The 15,725-nt window shown below is 45.2% G+C and overlaps 1 protein-coding gene across 2 annotated transcripts in view; it reads right to left on the bottom strand.

The window, feature by feature from the left end:
• Positions 1-1,107: 1,107 nt before the first annotated feature.
• Positions 1,108-15,725, bottom strand: part of LOC109918645 (Wilms tumor protein 1-interacting protein homolog) — a 31,418-nt gene continuing 16,800 nt past the window's right edge. For both annotated transcript variants that reach the window (XM_048605755.1, XM_048605756.1), the window contains 6 exons: positions 14,385-14,452; positions 9,432-9,494; positions 4,374-4,504; positions 3,572-3,623; positions 3,306-3,374; positions 1,108-3,109 (listed from right to left, as the gene is read on the bottom strand). In XM_048605755.1, coding sequence (XP_048461712.1) covers positions 2,957-3,109; positions 3,306-3,374; positions 3,572-3,623; positions 4,374-4,504; positions 9,432-9,494; positions 14,385-14,452 — 536 coding nt within the window. In that variant the 3' untranslated portion in view covers positions 1,108-2,956. The remainder of the gene's footprint in view (positions 3,110-3,305; positions 3,375-3,571; positions 3,624-4,373; positions 4,505-9,431; positions 9,495-14,384; positions 14,453-15,725) is intronic.

The raw sequence follows: 15,725 nt of genomic DNA, 5'->3' as shown, positions 1-15,725 counted from the left end.
AAGCTGCTCGCTGTGAGCTTCCCTCACTTTCACCTTAGAGGTTCTCCACTTTCAGACCAGAATTCTGGGAGTCAAGACAAATGTGTTGAATCTGAGACTCAGAGCACAGACAGTCATTCCTCACTGAGGAACACTTTCAGCTCCAATTGGACACAGTGTCTCATTGGAAAGAGATGGTTGTTTGACCATCAGCAGCAGAAAGGCACCTGTTAAGGTCCAGAACATTGACATCTTACAAGCACCTGTGTTGTTGGAGGCAGTTGATAAATCAACATATTTCAGCTCCACAATCACCGCACTCCATCACTTGCTCCTGGAACCAACACGCCTCATTAAAAACTACAGCTTGTTATATCCAAGCTGAGTTAGTGAGTGGAACAGCAAGCTAACTGCAAACACTCCACTGAGTCAACTAAACCTGCATCCTCAGCACACACCGGTCAGACCAGGACAGGCAGGAGGCAGGGTCATCGACTTCGAGCTCCTGTAAGTGCTAATCCCACCTGCATACGCTCATTGTGAAGACAAGAGCTCTGCATTGGCTGGGCTACATTCACGAGATAAATGACTGCTGTTGACCCAGAGACATTCTGTACAGCAAACTGACCACTGGATTATGATTTCTAGAGTGTCCATATCTCTGCTGGATGGACATTTACAAGTGAGTTATTAAGGTCATAGCATTGACAACTGGGAGATAGTCATTGACTGTCATGACCTCTGGAAGCTGTTTGTTTGGAATCACGTTAAAAGTGGGTGAGAAAAAAATAAAATAACTGGCTCAGGCCTCAGAGAAAACAGAGAGTGCTGCACCTTCTCAGTCTATTCCCAGCCCACAGCCTTCCTTAGCAAATGCAGCAGAGACTGTCATTTTCAGACTGGGGCTTCTGGATCAGTCTAGGAGCTGCTCAATGTTCACACTGACCATGGTCTTATCAAACACACAGCCGTCATAACAAGGATTCTTTTACACAATTATTGGTTTGAGAGACTAGGATGACAAAAGCAACTTCCTCTGGTCCAAGCAGAAACAAAGCAACACTGTCAATGTTAACTACAAAACTTCTTGTATTTGAACAAAAAAGGCAGATTATATCCAAGGTTAAATGACCTTTGACATTTACATGTTTAATAATTTAGGTTGATATCATGTGGCTTTTTTTTTTTTAAGATAAATAAATCTACATGTCTTTTCTTTGCCTCAACAAAATCAAAGACTGAATTTTTCCACCCCACAGAGGTTTTAGGGAGATTAACAGGACAGAACGTGAAAGTTTTAGTGGGGGGAAAACGCTCCGGTTTCACTTCCTTTCTGATCATGACCTTAACCAACGATTCCACCCCAAGCCTCACCCTCTCGTTGCTGCAGGAAGTTCAGAAACCCACACAGCCAGCTCAGATCCCAGGAAGGATCACACCCCCTAACCCTCTCTCCCACATCAACTACACCCGCTGACCAATCAGGGTCAACCTTTCCAGGGACATGGCCAATGCTAGAACATTCCATCCAGACTGTGATGCCCCAGATACTTCCTGCTGAGTTGAACTCAAGGCACGGGGACCAACTGACACTTTAACCTAACAGTATTAGTAGTCTGGTTAGAGGAAAATGGAGCACCATATCTGTTCACGAAGGGGTGGCAAAAGCCAACAAGGAGACCCGAAGGCCCAGCTGTGGGGAAAGCTAGTCAGGGAGAGCGAAGAGGCCCATCTCTCAGAAGCTGATGGGAGGGTGGGTGCAGATCCTGGGGAATGGATAGGACCATGGGGATAAATAAATAAGGTGGAGGAGGGAAGGGGAGGGCAGTGAAATGGACGCACAAGTGCCATCTTTCAAGAACTTCAAGTCAGTGGGGAACCGGTTGTCATTCAATACCAGCCTGCCCAAATCAACTGGTGAGCTGTACTCCCAAACTCAATAAACACCAATAACTGAAGACACTCCATGTTCAGAGAGGCCTCCCTGCTTTCCTTTTGGAAGGGTGGGGTCTGGATGCCATTGCGAGACAGGAGGAAGTCTGTACAGATCATTTCCAAATGACACTCACAAACCTGAGCAAATACCAACAGCACAAACCATTCTGGAAAAATCTGAAACCATACAGAGGTGTTGTGTCTGCAGAGTAATCAGTACAAAACAAATGCACTGTCTTATCCAATTAGAATAAAGAAAAACCCTTTTTTAAAAAAAACTAAAAAAATTACAAAGTTGGGCCTGCTGTACATTGCAACCAATCAAGTGTCTTATATAAAATGGTTGCATTACTTTGCATAGTCAATACACTGGTGTGTGTTGTCACAGGTACAGAAGAGGTTAATGATAGAGTGGGAGGTGTGTTAGTAAGTGCTGAATTACCCAGCAAGCTGGGGCCAAGGTCTGTCTCAGCGGTTGCTATTGATAAGACAAAGGAGGGTACCTCAGTCTAAAAAACATGAGGATGACAAAGGTCCCCTGTGTGCTGAAGTGCATCTCAGGGAAGCTGTTTTTCTGGAGAGGAACAACCACGCTTTGGTCGCTCAAAGAGAGGACATCCTGAGCCAGCACCATCTGACCATTTAGTGAAGGCCATCAACAAACAAATTGGGTTAGAGTTGGATGTGTGCAAGGTCTAGCTGCCATCTTGGAAATTCGGGCACAAGGTTGAGCGGGAGATGGTGCGAGGTGCGGATTGTCTCTCTGGCCCGTCCCGAGAAAAGTCCAGTCTGTCCGTCCATGGCCACAGCACATCTGGATTTAGTCAACGAGTTCCTCTCGGTGAGAGTGCTGGCCCCAACTTTCCTACAAATGGCTCTGGTTGACACTGTCACCGTGGTTTCAGATGGCATATTGGTTTCCAACGGTAACAGTGGTCACTCCCTCCCTGTCCAGAGGAAACCTCCTCAGATTGAGGTCCCTGGGGGACAGGGACAGGAGCAGAGATGCCCCCTCCAGTCATGAACATCCAGGTTCCTGTAGTCACAGCTCAGTGACATGAAGCTGGTAACTCGGAGGGGGATGTGGTGCTGGGGGAATGTTGATGCGCCGGATGTGACAGCTGTGACACAGCAGATGCCCCTCCAGCGGATAACAGCGACGACCCTCCTCATCATTCAGCTGCAAGCAACAGTCCTGAGGACAACAACAGAGCAATTAGCCAGGGTCATAGGTCACTACAAACAAACCATCCCAGCAACCACTGCCCTCCTCCTATTGGCCGTTCTGTTGGCCAGTTGCCAAGCGAGGCTGGCCAGCCAATGTTATGATGTATTGTTGCCCCACTGACTTCAGCCGAGCTCAGGGAAAAGGAGCATGGCCAGGGGCTTACCTCACAGTGATAACATTCCACGTGATAATCTTTATCCATCGACACAACACGGATCGTCTCCTCCGAACCCTGAAACACAGTGAGAGTCAGTCAGGAACATCCTGTCATCATCACCACAGCACAGCCCCACTCCTCCACCTCTCCCCACCCTCCTATACACTTGCTTTCCTTCAGAATTTTCACATGACTGTAAAATACACATCTTAAAGGAGGACACAACAGACTGCAGCGAAGGCGCGGGGAGAGAGGGGAGATGCAGGCAGTACCTGTGCTGGCAGAATCGGATGTCCACAGGACGCACATTTTGGTGCAAAAACCCTGAACCAGAAGAAAATTGGTCACAAATTAAACACAAATACACAGAAAAACCAGAACCAAGTTGTACAGCGAGATACCATAGAGTGCATTATTGACTGAAGTCTAATTAAGGCGTCAGGAGGACTGGGTAATATACAGATTAACAGATACCAGGAGAGGATAAATGGGATAGAGTCGGATCAAGGGATTTTGATCAACTTAGAACCACATGGAGTTGTCCACTTCCCATTTCATGTATAGATAAAATGATATTTACAGGATCAGGAGCCCACTGTTTCAGAATGACACAACAGTGCAGTACTGAGGGAGCGCTGCACTGTGGAAGGTTCAGTGTTAAACAGAGGCCCTGTCTCATGTAGACATGTTATGTTTGAAGAGGAGCACCCGCTGGTCCTCCTGTGATCACAGTCAAAGTGAAACAGTATTTGAGCCAAACACCAGCAGTCCCTGCTGTTTAGTGAACCTGAGCTCGTGGGGCAGGGAATGGGGACCTTTGCTCAGGCACATCACCAGCTGTAGATAAAGGGAACAAGCCTTGTTAAACAGCTGGATTACTAACGTTGCTGGAGAAACTGGGCCTGTTCTTTAGGAGTAAATCGATTGATTGTGATAGGTAGGTTCACAGTCCTGAATGGTTTGGGCAGCCTAAGCAGAACCAGTTGCCCCTGGCTGCAGGGCCAGTAACTAGGGAACCAGGATTTAATCAGCTTTGGAACCCAATGGGAGAGATGCCACAAGCTGGTCACTCACGTGTGATAATCTTTGACACAGTAAATGTTGTTGTCCACATCGACAGTGAAGGGTACACCATCCAGGCACTCGTTACAGACCACACAGCGGAAACAGCCTGGGTGATAGGACTTGCCAAGAGCCTGTAAAATCTGTACACCAACACCAAGGGTCAGAGAGATTCTCTCAGGTACAGGCTCCTGCACAACATAACTCTCCCGTTATAATTCATCCACTCTCCTCTACCCTAGACCCTCGTACAGGGACAGCCCGAACACACTCTCCCATTCGATCCACTTATGGCTGACCCACATCCAGCTCCTAATCTCTCAACACATTCACTTCGTAAAAAAAAAAAAAATCAGTCTTGAAAGCTCTAACTGACAGCCTTTTATGAGGAGATTTTCACTCAAGACGGAAGACAAAAGGGAACATGCAAACTGTCCATGTACATGAACTATTTTAGTCCCATCATCATTCAGAGAGTGCTGTGTTACTGCCCCTCTCAGTGCAGTGTCCCAGAGAGAGAGTCTAACTACAGATTGATCTCAATCCTATTGTAAGTCAGCCCCTTTGAATGAAAGGCCAATATTCCATTAGCAGAGTTGGAATTAATCTATTAGATTTTACTGATGAGTTACACCAAAAGACAACCCCAACAAAACAGGTCTCCTTCTACTCTCAATTTACATCTCTATCTATTTAGGTGTCTATTTATCCTAGCCTTTATAATAAATTCTACCATTTTCTCCTACTGATGGAAGGTAACAGGTCTGTAGTTTCTCTGTTTTCTCTCTCACTCCTTTCTTAAATAGCAGAGTGGCATTCTAATCCACCAGAATCTTGAGAATTTTGAAAGATAATCACTAAAGGATCAACACTGTCATGTAAAATATTAGATCCTGGGGTTTCATGAATTTGCAGCTCCATTAATTTAGAATCATAGAGATGTACAGCATGGAAACAGACCCTTTGGTCCAACTCATCCATGCCTACCAAATATCCTAAATAAATCTAGTCCCATTTGCCAGCATTTGGCTCATGTTCCTCCAGACCGTTCTTATTCATATGACCATCCAGGTGCCTTTTAAATGTTGTAATTGTACCAATCTCCAGCACCTCCTCTGGCAGCTCATTCCACACACGCACCACCCTCTGCGTGGGAAGATGCCTCGTAGGTCCCTTTTAAATCTTTCCTCTCTCATCCTAAACCTACGCCCTCTAGTTTTGGACTCCCAGTACAATCATCCTCCTAATGCTAATTTCCTTCACCAGCAGCTTATAGAGGGTCCTACCTGGGCAGAGGCAAAACTCAACCTACTGTTGGGAAATAGGGCAGGACAGGTGACTGGGGTGACAGTGGGGGAGCACTTTGGGACAAGTGACCATAGTTCTGTTAATTTTAGAATAGTTATGGAGAGGGACAAAACTGGTCCACAGGTTCAAGTTCTAAACTGGGGCAAGGTGAATTTTGATGGAATTAGGACAGGAGCTTGCAGGGGTTGGCTGGAGCAGTTGGTTTGCAGGCAAAAGGACCTCAGGCAAGTGGGAGGCCTTTAAGAGTGTGATAACTAGAGTTTGAGGTCTATATGTTCCTGTGAGGGTGAAGGGCAAGGTTGGCAGGAGTCGAGAACCCTCGATGACAAGAGATATTGAGGCTTTGACCAGAAAAAAGGAAGACGCATGGCTCAGGTACAGGCAGCTGGGATCAAGGGAATCCCTGGAGATATATAGGGAATACAGGAGTTTACTGAAGAGGGAAATCAGGAGGGTGAAAAGGGAGCACTAGATAGATTTGGATGAGAAGATTAGGTTGAATCCAAAGAGATTCTTTAAGTATATTAAAGGAAAAAGAATAACTAGAGAGAGAACAGGACCCCTCAAGGACCAAAGTGAACATGTATGTGTGGAACCGCAGGAGGTGGGCGAGGTCCTCAATGAATATTTCTCCTCTGTGTTTACAAGAGGAGACGACTTGGGAACTTGGGGAAGGTAGTGGCGATATCTTGGGGACAGTTCATATCACAGTACAGGAGGTGTTGGAAGTGTTAGAATGCATGAAGATGGATAAATCTCCTGGTCCTGACCAGATACATACCAGAACCCTGCAAGAGACTAGAGAAGAAACTGCAGGAGCCCTGGCTGATATATTTGCATCATCGTTAGCCAGGGGTGAGGTCACGGAAGACTGGAGGGTAGTGAATGTTGTGCTCTTATTCAAGAAGGGCTGCAGAGAAAACCCTGGAAATTACAGACCTGTAAGCTTAACATCTGTGGTGGGTAAGTTACTTGAGAAGATTCTGAAGGATGAGGTATACATGCATTTAGAAAGACAGGGTTTGATTAGAAATAGTCAGCACGAGCATGTCTTTGTGTGTGGGAGATCATGCCTCACAAATTTGTTATAGTTCTTTGAAGAAGTGACCAGGAAGGTTGATGAGGACAGAGCCATAGATGTAGTCTATATGGATTTCAGTAAGGCCTTTGATAAGGTTCCACATGGTAGGCTGCTCTGGAAGGTTAGATCGCTTGGAATCCAGGGCGAGTTGGCAAGTTGGATACACAATTGGCTTGATGGTAGAGAGCGCAGGGTAATGGTGGAAAGATGCCTGTTGAACTGGGGGCCTGTGACGAGTGGTGTCCCTCAGCGGTCGGTGCTGGGCCCATTGCTGTATGTTATCTATATTAATGATTTGGATGAGAATGTACAAGGTATGATTAGACACTAAAATAGGCGGTATCGTGGACAGAGAGGAAGTTATCATAAACTGTGGCAGAATCTTGATCAGCTGGGGAAGTGGGCAGAGAAATGGTAAATGGAGTTTCATTTAGATGTGTGAGGTATTTCATTTTGGGAAGTCAATTCTAGGTAGGAGTTTCATGGTGAATGGTAGGGCCTTAAGGAGTGCAGTGGAAGAGAAGGACCTTGGAGTTCAGGAGTACGGTTCTCTAAAAGTGGAGTCACAGGTAGACAGGGGAGTGAAGAAGGCTTTTGACACACTGGCCTTCATCAGTCAGGGCACCGAGTATAGAAATTGGGAAGTTATGTAGCAGTTGTACAGGATGTTGGCGAGGCTGCACTTGGAGTTCAGTTTTGGTCACTTTGCTATAGGAAGGATGTTATTAAACTAGAAAGAGTTCAGGAGAAATTTACGAGGATGTTGCCAGGACTTAAGGGACTGAGCTATAGGGAGAGGTTGGACAAGCTAGGACTTTTTTCTTTAGAGCGTAGGAGACTGAGGGGGCATCTTATAGAAGTGTATAAGATCATGAGAGGCATAGATAGGGTGTATGCACTTAGTCTTTGTCCCAGGGTTGGGGAATCAAGGACTAGAGGGCATCAGTTTAAAGTAAGAGGGAGGAAGAATACATGGGAACGTGAGGGGCAACACTTTTTACACAGAGGGTGGGACGCGCATGGAATGAGCTGCCAGAGGAAGTGGTTGTTAATATTTAAAAGGTATTTAGACAAATACATGGATAGGAAAGGTTTAGAAGGATATGGGCCATGCGCAGGGAAATGGGGTTAGAATGGATGGACATTTTGGTCGGCATGGACCAGTTTGGGCTGAAGGGCCTGTCTCCGTGCTGTAGGACTTTATGACTCCTCGTTTTCCTGAGCCACATGAATCTCAACTGCTGGGAGATTTCTGCTAGCTTCCTCAGTGAAACAGGCACCAAGTAATTATTTTGCTTCTTTGTCATTTCTCTTTGCCTCATTATAAATTCTCCTGACAATGCTTTTAATGGACCCACACACCATTTTAATCAAACATTTGCTTTTTATGTACTAATAGAAGCTTTTACAGTCCATTTTTATGCTTTTTGCTAGATTGCATTCATATTCTCCCTTTCCTCATTAGTTTCCCGGTCCTCTTTAATTGAATACTAAAAAAAATTCCCAATCCTCAGGATTACTGCTGTTCCCAGCAATTTTATATGCTTCTTCTTTTAATGTTACATAATCCTGAACCTCCGTTGTTCACCATGGTTGACTGACTTTTTTGAATTTTGATATCTTGAAGGAATGTAGAGTCAGAGTCAGGGAGCTGTACAGCACAGAAACAGATCCTTTAGTCCAACTCATCCATGCTGATCAGATATGCTAAATCAACGTAGTCCCGTTTGCCAGCATTTGGCCCACATTCGTCTCAATGCCGCGCCATCACTACCCTCCACCACCCCATCCCCCCCCAAACCATATACCCATCCAATCACCCCCCAAACCATATACCCATCCACGTTGTTGTAAGATGTGCAATAGTTCATTAAAAAAAAAAGACTGTTCACTTTCTATACACAGTCATTACACCTGTACCGCTGTTTCAGAATAAACTACTCCACTTTCAAACAAAAATCTATCACATTGTGGACCCTCGATCCTAAAGGTTCTTTTACAACATTGTTAATTAACCCTTTTCATTGCACAATGCTAGATCTAAAACAGCATGCCCTCTAGTTGGCTCTTATTTTCTACGTTTCTATACTGCTGTGGAAAACCATCCCAAACATACTCAAGAAAACCATCCTCCACAGATTCAGTATTTATCCCGTCTATGTGCAGTTTGAAGTCCACCATCATAATTGTGCTTCCCATGCTACAAGCTTCACTGATCTCCTGATTAATAAGCTGCCCACACACGACCATTACAACCTAGTGGCCCATCACTGAATCCAACCAGTGTCTGCTGCATTTTGCTGTTCCTTCGCTGCACTCAGAGTCCACACACTGTCAGACTGGAACAGCATTCTCTCTTACTAATCTACTGGTCCTATCCCTTATCACCGTAACTCCACCTGCTTTTCCTCCTGCTCTCTCCTTCCTAAACGTTCAGTTTTCTCGATTATTCACTTCCCAGCCTGGTCATCATCCTGTTATGATTCTGTAACAAGAGTGAGATCATCCCCATTTATCTGTATGGCACCTTTAGCTCATTGAGCTTGTCACGAATGCAGTGTTAAATAGCATTCTGCTTTAGACACTTTACATCTAATGTGATCCAATCAACGCTCAGCACAGTCACTGTAAGGCAGTTACACATGCTGACTATTATATATGAAGCACTGCAAATCGCTTACCATCTCCATTATCAGATGTCCACACACAAAACACTTGTCTGCTGTCTGCTGGAAGCCCGAATACTGGAAAAACACGAAGATTCACTGTAAAGATTCTCCAAAGGACCAATGCATAAACACATGGGCATGATCATTAGCAACAAATCAGCAGCCTTCACAATCCACCCAATACTGACCCACAAATATTATTGCTGTCATCCTCATGTTACCATTCCCCCCAGAATAAAGGGACTCAGACGAGGAGGAATCTCTCCTCTCAGAAGGTTAAGACTGTTTGGAACTCTTTGCCATAGAGAGCTGAGGGGACAGAATCCTTGTGTCTATTTGAGGCTGAGAAAGATTCTTGATCAGTCAGGGAATCAAGGGGAAAGGGCAAGAAAGGGGACGTGAGCAATGTCAGATCAGCAATGATCCTCATGAATGGTACAGCAGACTCGAGGGGCCAAACAGCCTCCTCCTGTTCCTATTTCGTATGGTCTTACCTGACCGCACCCCCCCCACCCCGGCAGCATCCTCTCCTCCAGCTCCCACCTGCTCCGAGGTATCTGCACTCCTCCAGCAGCCCTGATTTTAATCAGTCCACCACCAGTGACCATGCAGCAGAAACAGTTAACTACCAATCTGAACTAGCTGGTTAACCTTAGGACTGGGCATGTAGCCCGTGACTATTCAGATTGTTACCATGGGGAAAGCAGCAGGATTTAGCAGTCTATATAACGTTTTCTCAATGAGGAAGGTGTAATGCGTGCACAAAAACATTTTTAAAAAATTCATTCATGGGACATGGGTAACACTGGCTGGGACAGTGCTGGGGGTGAGCTGCCTTCTTCCTGATTTGGGTTGACCCACAATGCCCTTAGGGAGGGAATTCCAGGATTCTGACCCAGCGACAGTGAAGGAACGGCGATATATTTCCAAGTCAGGATGGTGAATGGCTTGGAGGGGAACTTGCAGGGGGTGGTGTTCTCATGTGTCTGCTACCCTTTGCTTTTTATTTACACAGAACATAGTTGTATGTGTGCATGTGTGAAGGATTTTGATCAGAGTAAATAATGAGAAGCTGGAAAGTTCGGAACTGGAGGGTTACATTTAAGCAAATTGTCGAAAGACAAGAAATAATCGTAATGAGAGGAAGTGCTCAGGATGCTGGAACTCTTGAAAGTGGATAAGTCGCCAGGGCTGGATGGATTGTTCCCCAGGATATTGTAGGTCGTCAGGTTGGAAATAGCAGATGCTCTGAGGATTATTTTCCAACCTTCACCAGGTACAGGTGAGGTGTCAGAGGAATGCAAATGCAGACTCATTGTTTAAAAAGGGTACAAAGGAAATCCCAAACAATTATAGGCCAGTTGGTCTTACTTCAGTGATGGGCAAATTGTTAGAACTAATCCTGAGAGATTGAATAAACTGTCACTTAGAAAAGCATGGACTGGTCAGGGATAGGCAGCATGGCTTTGGTCAGGGAAGGTCATGCCTTACCAACATGATTGAATTTTTTGAGGAAATGACGAGGAGGATCGATGAGAGTAGCGCAGTTGATGTTGTCCTCATGGATTTAAGTGAGGTATTTGACAAGGTCCCACATGGCAGACTGGTCAATAAAGTAAAGGCCCATGGGATACAGGGTGATATGTCGAATTGGATGGAAAGTTGCCTCAGTAACAGGAAGCAAAGGGTAATGGTCAATGGCTGCCCTTACAAATGGAAAACGGTTTCAAAAGGTGCCCCACAGGGACCCCTGCTGTTTGCTTTATACTTTAACACTTTGGAGTTGAGTGTAGGGGACACAATTGGGAAATTCACAGACAACACAAAAATTGGCTGCTTAGTAGATAGTGTAGGGGATAGCTGTAAGCTCCAAAATAATATAGAGGAGATGAGAAAGTGGCAGATGGGAGCTCAACTCTGCTAAGTGAGGTAATGCATTTAGGGAGATCAAACAGTGAAAGGGAATGCACAATATCAGGAATATACTGTGAGGGGTAGATAAAATAAGAGATCTTGGTGTGCAAGTGCACAGGTCCCTAAAGGTTGTAGAGAAGTCGTATGGAACACTTGCTCTCATTGGCAGAGGTATAGAAGACAAGAGTAGGGATAAATGATGATATTGTATAAGACACCGGTGACACCACAACTGGAGTATTGTGCACCGTTCTGGTCACCACATTACAAGGAGGATGTAATCGCTCTGGACAGAATGTAAAGATTTACTAGAATGTTGCCAGGGCTGGAGAATTATAGCCACAGAGACTGGAGAGCCTGGGGTTGTTTTCCTCGGAAAAGAGAAAGCCGAGGGTTGACACGATTGAGGTATACAAAATTGTGAGGGTAGAGACAGAGAACTCAGGAGGAACCCGTTTCCCTTAGCAGAGAATTCAAAAACCAGGGGTCATCAATTTGAGCAAAAGGATTAGAGGGGACTTGAGGAAAAACTTTTTTACACAGAGGGTGATTGGTGCCTGGAATTCACTGCCTGAGTTGGTGGTGGAAGCAAAGACTCTAAACTCTTTAAAAAGTACCTGGATCTGCACCTTCAGTGCTGTAAGCTGCAGGGCTATGGGCCATGTGCAGGAAGATAGGATTAGAAAGGGTTTCTGGGAGTCTTAGGGTTGGCATGGACAAGATGGACAGAAAGGCCCCCTTCTGTGCTGTGTCAATTCCACGGTTCTACGAAGAATTTTACATCCAGGGTTGCTGTGAACTTGAATGTGCTACATGAAAGAGCTGTGGGAGCAAATTTAATGACAGCTTGCAAAAAAGAACTGGATGAATAGCTGACAGAGGGAAAATGGCAGGGTGATGGGGGATAAGCAGGGCTAAGGGGGAATTAACTGGACAGCACATCAGTTGCATGTGATTCCCACATTACAACCTGTAACTACACTTCAGCAGCTGTGAAACACTTGGGGACATCTTAAGGTCACAAAAAGCACTATATAAATGCAAAAAAGGGAACTTCATTGCAATGGTAGTGTTCCAACCTCTGAGTCCAGAGGCCTGGTTTCAAGTCCCAACTGCTCCAGAGGTGTACAATAACAGGTCTGATCAAATTATTTTAAATCTCTTTAAATGCAAGCTCAGAGCTGGAAAGCAGTGAGTGGGGAGAAAGGCTAGGTCTTCAGACTACAGAAGGTTAGAAAGTGATTGCCCATAAGGATTGCTGTTGCAAACATGTTGGTTCCTCATTTAGTAGAGATAATTGTACTACAGAATTTCAAAATCCACTATCAAATGAGGTGACATTTTCCTGCAGTTGCTCTCTGGAAAGTGTGAGACGTATAGCTTCTGGGGAGCTCTGTATGCACTGACTGGTGTAACAACGCATTGCTTCATGTTCCTGAAGTCAATGTTGCAGACAGGGCACACAGCACGATGAAAACTTATAGCAAACACTGACTGAGAATTATTGGAACACTCTTCCTGAAAATGAGGCAGTCTTTGGATATTTTAAGGCAGATGTAGATTGATTCTTGTGAAGAACAGGAGTTAATGGTTATCATTAGTAGGCAGGAGTATGGATTTCATCTTTATTTATTTATTATTCATTTGTGGGATGTGGGCACCAATGCCTGGTTCAGCGTTTATTGCCCCGTCCCTAATTGCCCCTTGAGAAGGTGGGGGTGAGCTGCCTTCTTGAACTGCTGCAGTCCACTTGCTGTGGGTTGACCCACAATGCTATTAAGGAGGGAATTCCAGGATTTTGACCCAGCAACAGTGAAGGAATGGCGATATATTTCCAAGTCAGGGTGGCGAGTGGCTTGGAGGGCACTTGCAGGTGGTGGTGTGTTCCCATGTATCTGCTGGCGTTGTCCTTCCAGACTGAAATGGTTGAGAGTTTGGAAGGTGCTGTCGAAGGAGCCTTGGTGAATTTCTGCAGGGCATCATGTAAATGGAGCTGCACTCATCCAGGCAAGTGGGGAGTATCCCATCACGCTCCTGACTTGTGCCTTGTAGATGGACAGGCTTTGGGGAGTCAGGACGGAAGTTATTCGCTGCAGCATTCCTAACCACTGACCTGCTCTAGTAACCACTGTAGCTCCTGCAGTCTCTCCAGATTAATCCAGTCTCTCAGACCTCACACAATCCCAGTAAATCTCCTTTGCACCTTCTTCAAGGCCTGGACATTATACCTAAAGGGTGGTTTACCATCACTGATCACAATACTCCAGCTTAATCTTAAGCAATGTTTTCTAAAGATCTAGCAGAACTTTCTTTGCTTTGTCTCTGTAGTATGAAAATGCAATAACAGTTTAGAAAAAATGATTTAAAGTGATGGTATTAGAAAAAGCAATGGTATTAGAACTGAGAGATTGTAGTTATTGTGGAAGATTAAACAGTTTTCCTTTGCTCTGATTGAAGGTGTTTAAGAGTTTGAGTGGGTTGGAGGGGGTTAGTGAGGGAGAATATTTCTACTTGTGGAAGAATCCAAAAGTAGGGACCATAAAGACAAGATAGTAAAAAAAAAAACCCAACAAGGTAATGAGGAGGTATTTACTCAGTGATTAGAACGTGAATCTCTCAACTAGAGGAGGCACAACCCTTTCAAAAGGTAACTCAATGGATGAAATCCAATGACCCGACAGTTACTGATTACAATTTGCTGACATCACTGAAACAAACATCAGAATCAGAGGCTTGGAATTTCTTCCAGAAACCAATGCCAGTGAAAGCAAAGGCAAATCCCACTCAATAACATTTTAATTATTAATACGAACGATGGAAAACAACACCAGACCATGATAGGGTTGGGGGAAAGGTCTCCCAGGATGGTAGGGCTGAGGGGATTTACACGGTCTGGTACCAAGAGGATCACCCGAGTGTTAAACAGAGGAATTCCCTCCAACACAGGCCCCAGTTCAGAATCGGGGATCACTGGACTGGGTTTGTCACTGAGGATCCTGGAGCTGCAGTTTTCACATAGTCACTGAGATCAGGGGAGGATAATAAACTCACCAAAAAGTCTTCCTCACAATACACCTTGCCATTCACATTATAGAAAGCTTTCCCTCGTAATCGTCTCCCTGTCAGAAAAAGATCAGTGTCATACAAAGTGGGACAATTTATTATGAAACTGTAAAGCTGATCATCTGAAAATCACATCATAATAAGAAAATAATCGGCTGATCCATTGAGCCTGTCTGGTTATCCATTTGTATTCCTTCCCGTAGCTTCTGGCAGTTTCTAAAAGTGCCTTCCAGCAACATCCACAAAACAGCCCTTCTCCATGACAGGTTGCAGTGTCCTGGGATATTGCACTGTGTGAGGCATCAATGCTTAGCCTCTCCGTGTCCTCAGCGATACATTCCAGCAGAGGGCAGCAGTTGTTAACAAATCCAGCCAGGAACCCACTCCGACAGGGAGTGCTTGCCATGATTATTTGGGATGTCGTGGAGCTGGATAACCACAAGGAGGGAAGGAACGTGAATTCTACGTTTAAAGACATCAGGTTTGCAGGCACCAGGGTCAGCTGTGATGCCTTTGTTGCTGAATAGTCAGCTGCTTCAAGCCGGAGTTTTCAGATGGGAGGAAGTGGAAGAGAGGCCAACTCCATCTACCTCTGAGATAACAAGGCGTCGAGCTGGAAAGCATTCCTTAGAAGAAGGGTCTAGGCCCGAAACGTCAGCCTTCCTGCTCCTATGATGCTGCTTGGCCTGCTCATCCAGCTCTACACCTTGTTATCTCAGATTCTCCAGCATCTGCAGTTCCTACTATCCCCATCAACCTCTGTCCATTTATTCCATCATTTAGCAAAAATGTTACCAAACTTGAATTGGGACAGCACCTGCTGTTTTATTGGGGAGTGGAGTTCCACACTTCTTCCTAAGATGTCCTTCCTAACTTTCCTCTCAATAACTTGATGCTCATTTTAAGGTTCACTTTCACCAGCACAGATTCCTCCAACCCCCAGCAACACACAGTCACAAACACTGGAAAACATTTGTCTTTATCAACTCTTTCTATTTCTTTCAAAATCCTAAAACGCTCAATCAAACCTCCCCTTCCACTTGTATATTCCCCGGTTTAAGTATTCTCTCCATCTAACACTTAGAGCCCCCAGCAGCAGCTCCTGGTGAATCTGCTCACGACTGTGCATCGTCCTCCAGATATAGTCTCCCCAGTGTTTTGTGCAAGGGAGCAACAGCGGGTAGGGGGAACAGAGAGAAATAGAGTGGGGCTGGGGGGGGAGGTGCAAGAGGGAGAGAGCGCGCGAGAGCGGGAGAGAGACACAGCAGGAGAGGGAGGGACCGAGACAGAGAGACAGAGAGACAGAGAGACAGAGAGACAGAGAGACAG

Source organism: Rhincodon typus, chromosome 15, assembly GCF_021869965.1.
Source record: "Rhincodon typus isolate 14 chromosome 15, sRhiTyp1.1, whole genome shotgun sequence".
Lineage (NCBI taxonomy): Eukaryota > Metazoa > Chordata > Chondrichthyes > Orectolobiformes > Rhincodontidae > Rhincodon > Rhincodon typus.
The sequence above is the reverse complement of the archived record's forward strand: the minus strand, read 5'-3'. Positions and strand labels throughout refer to the sequence as shown.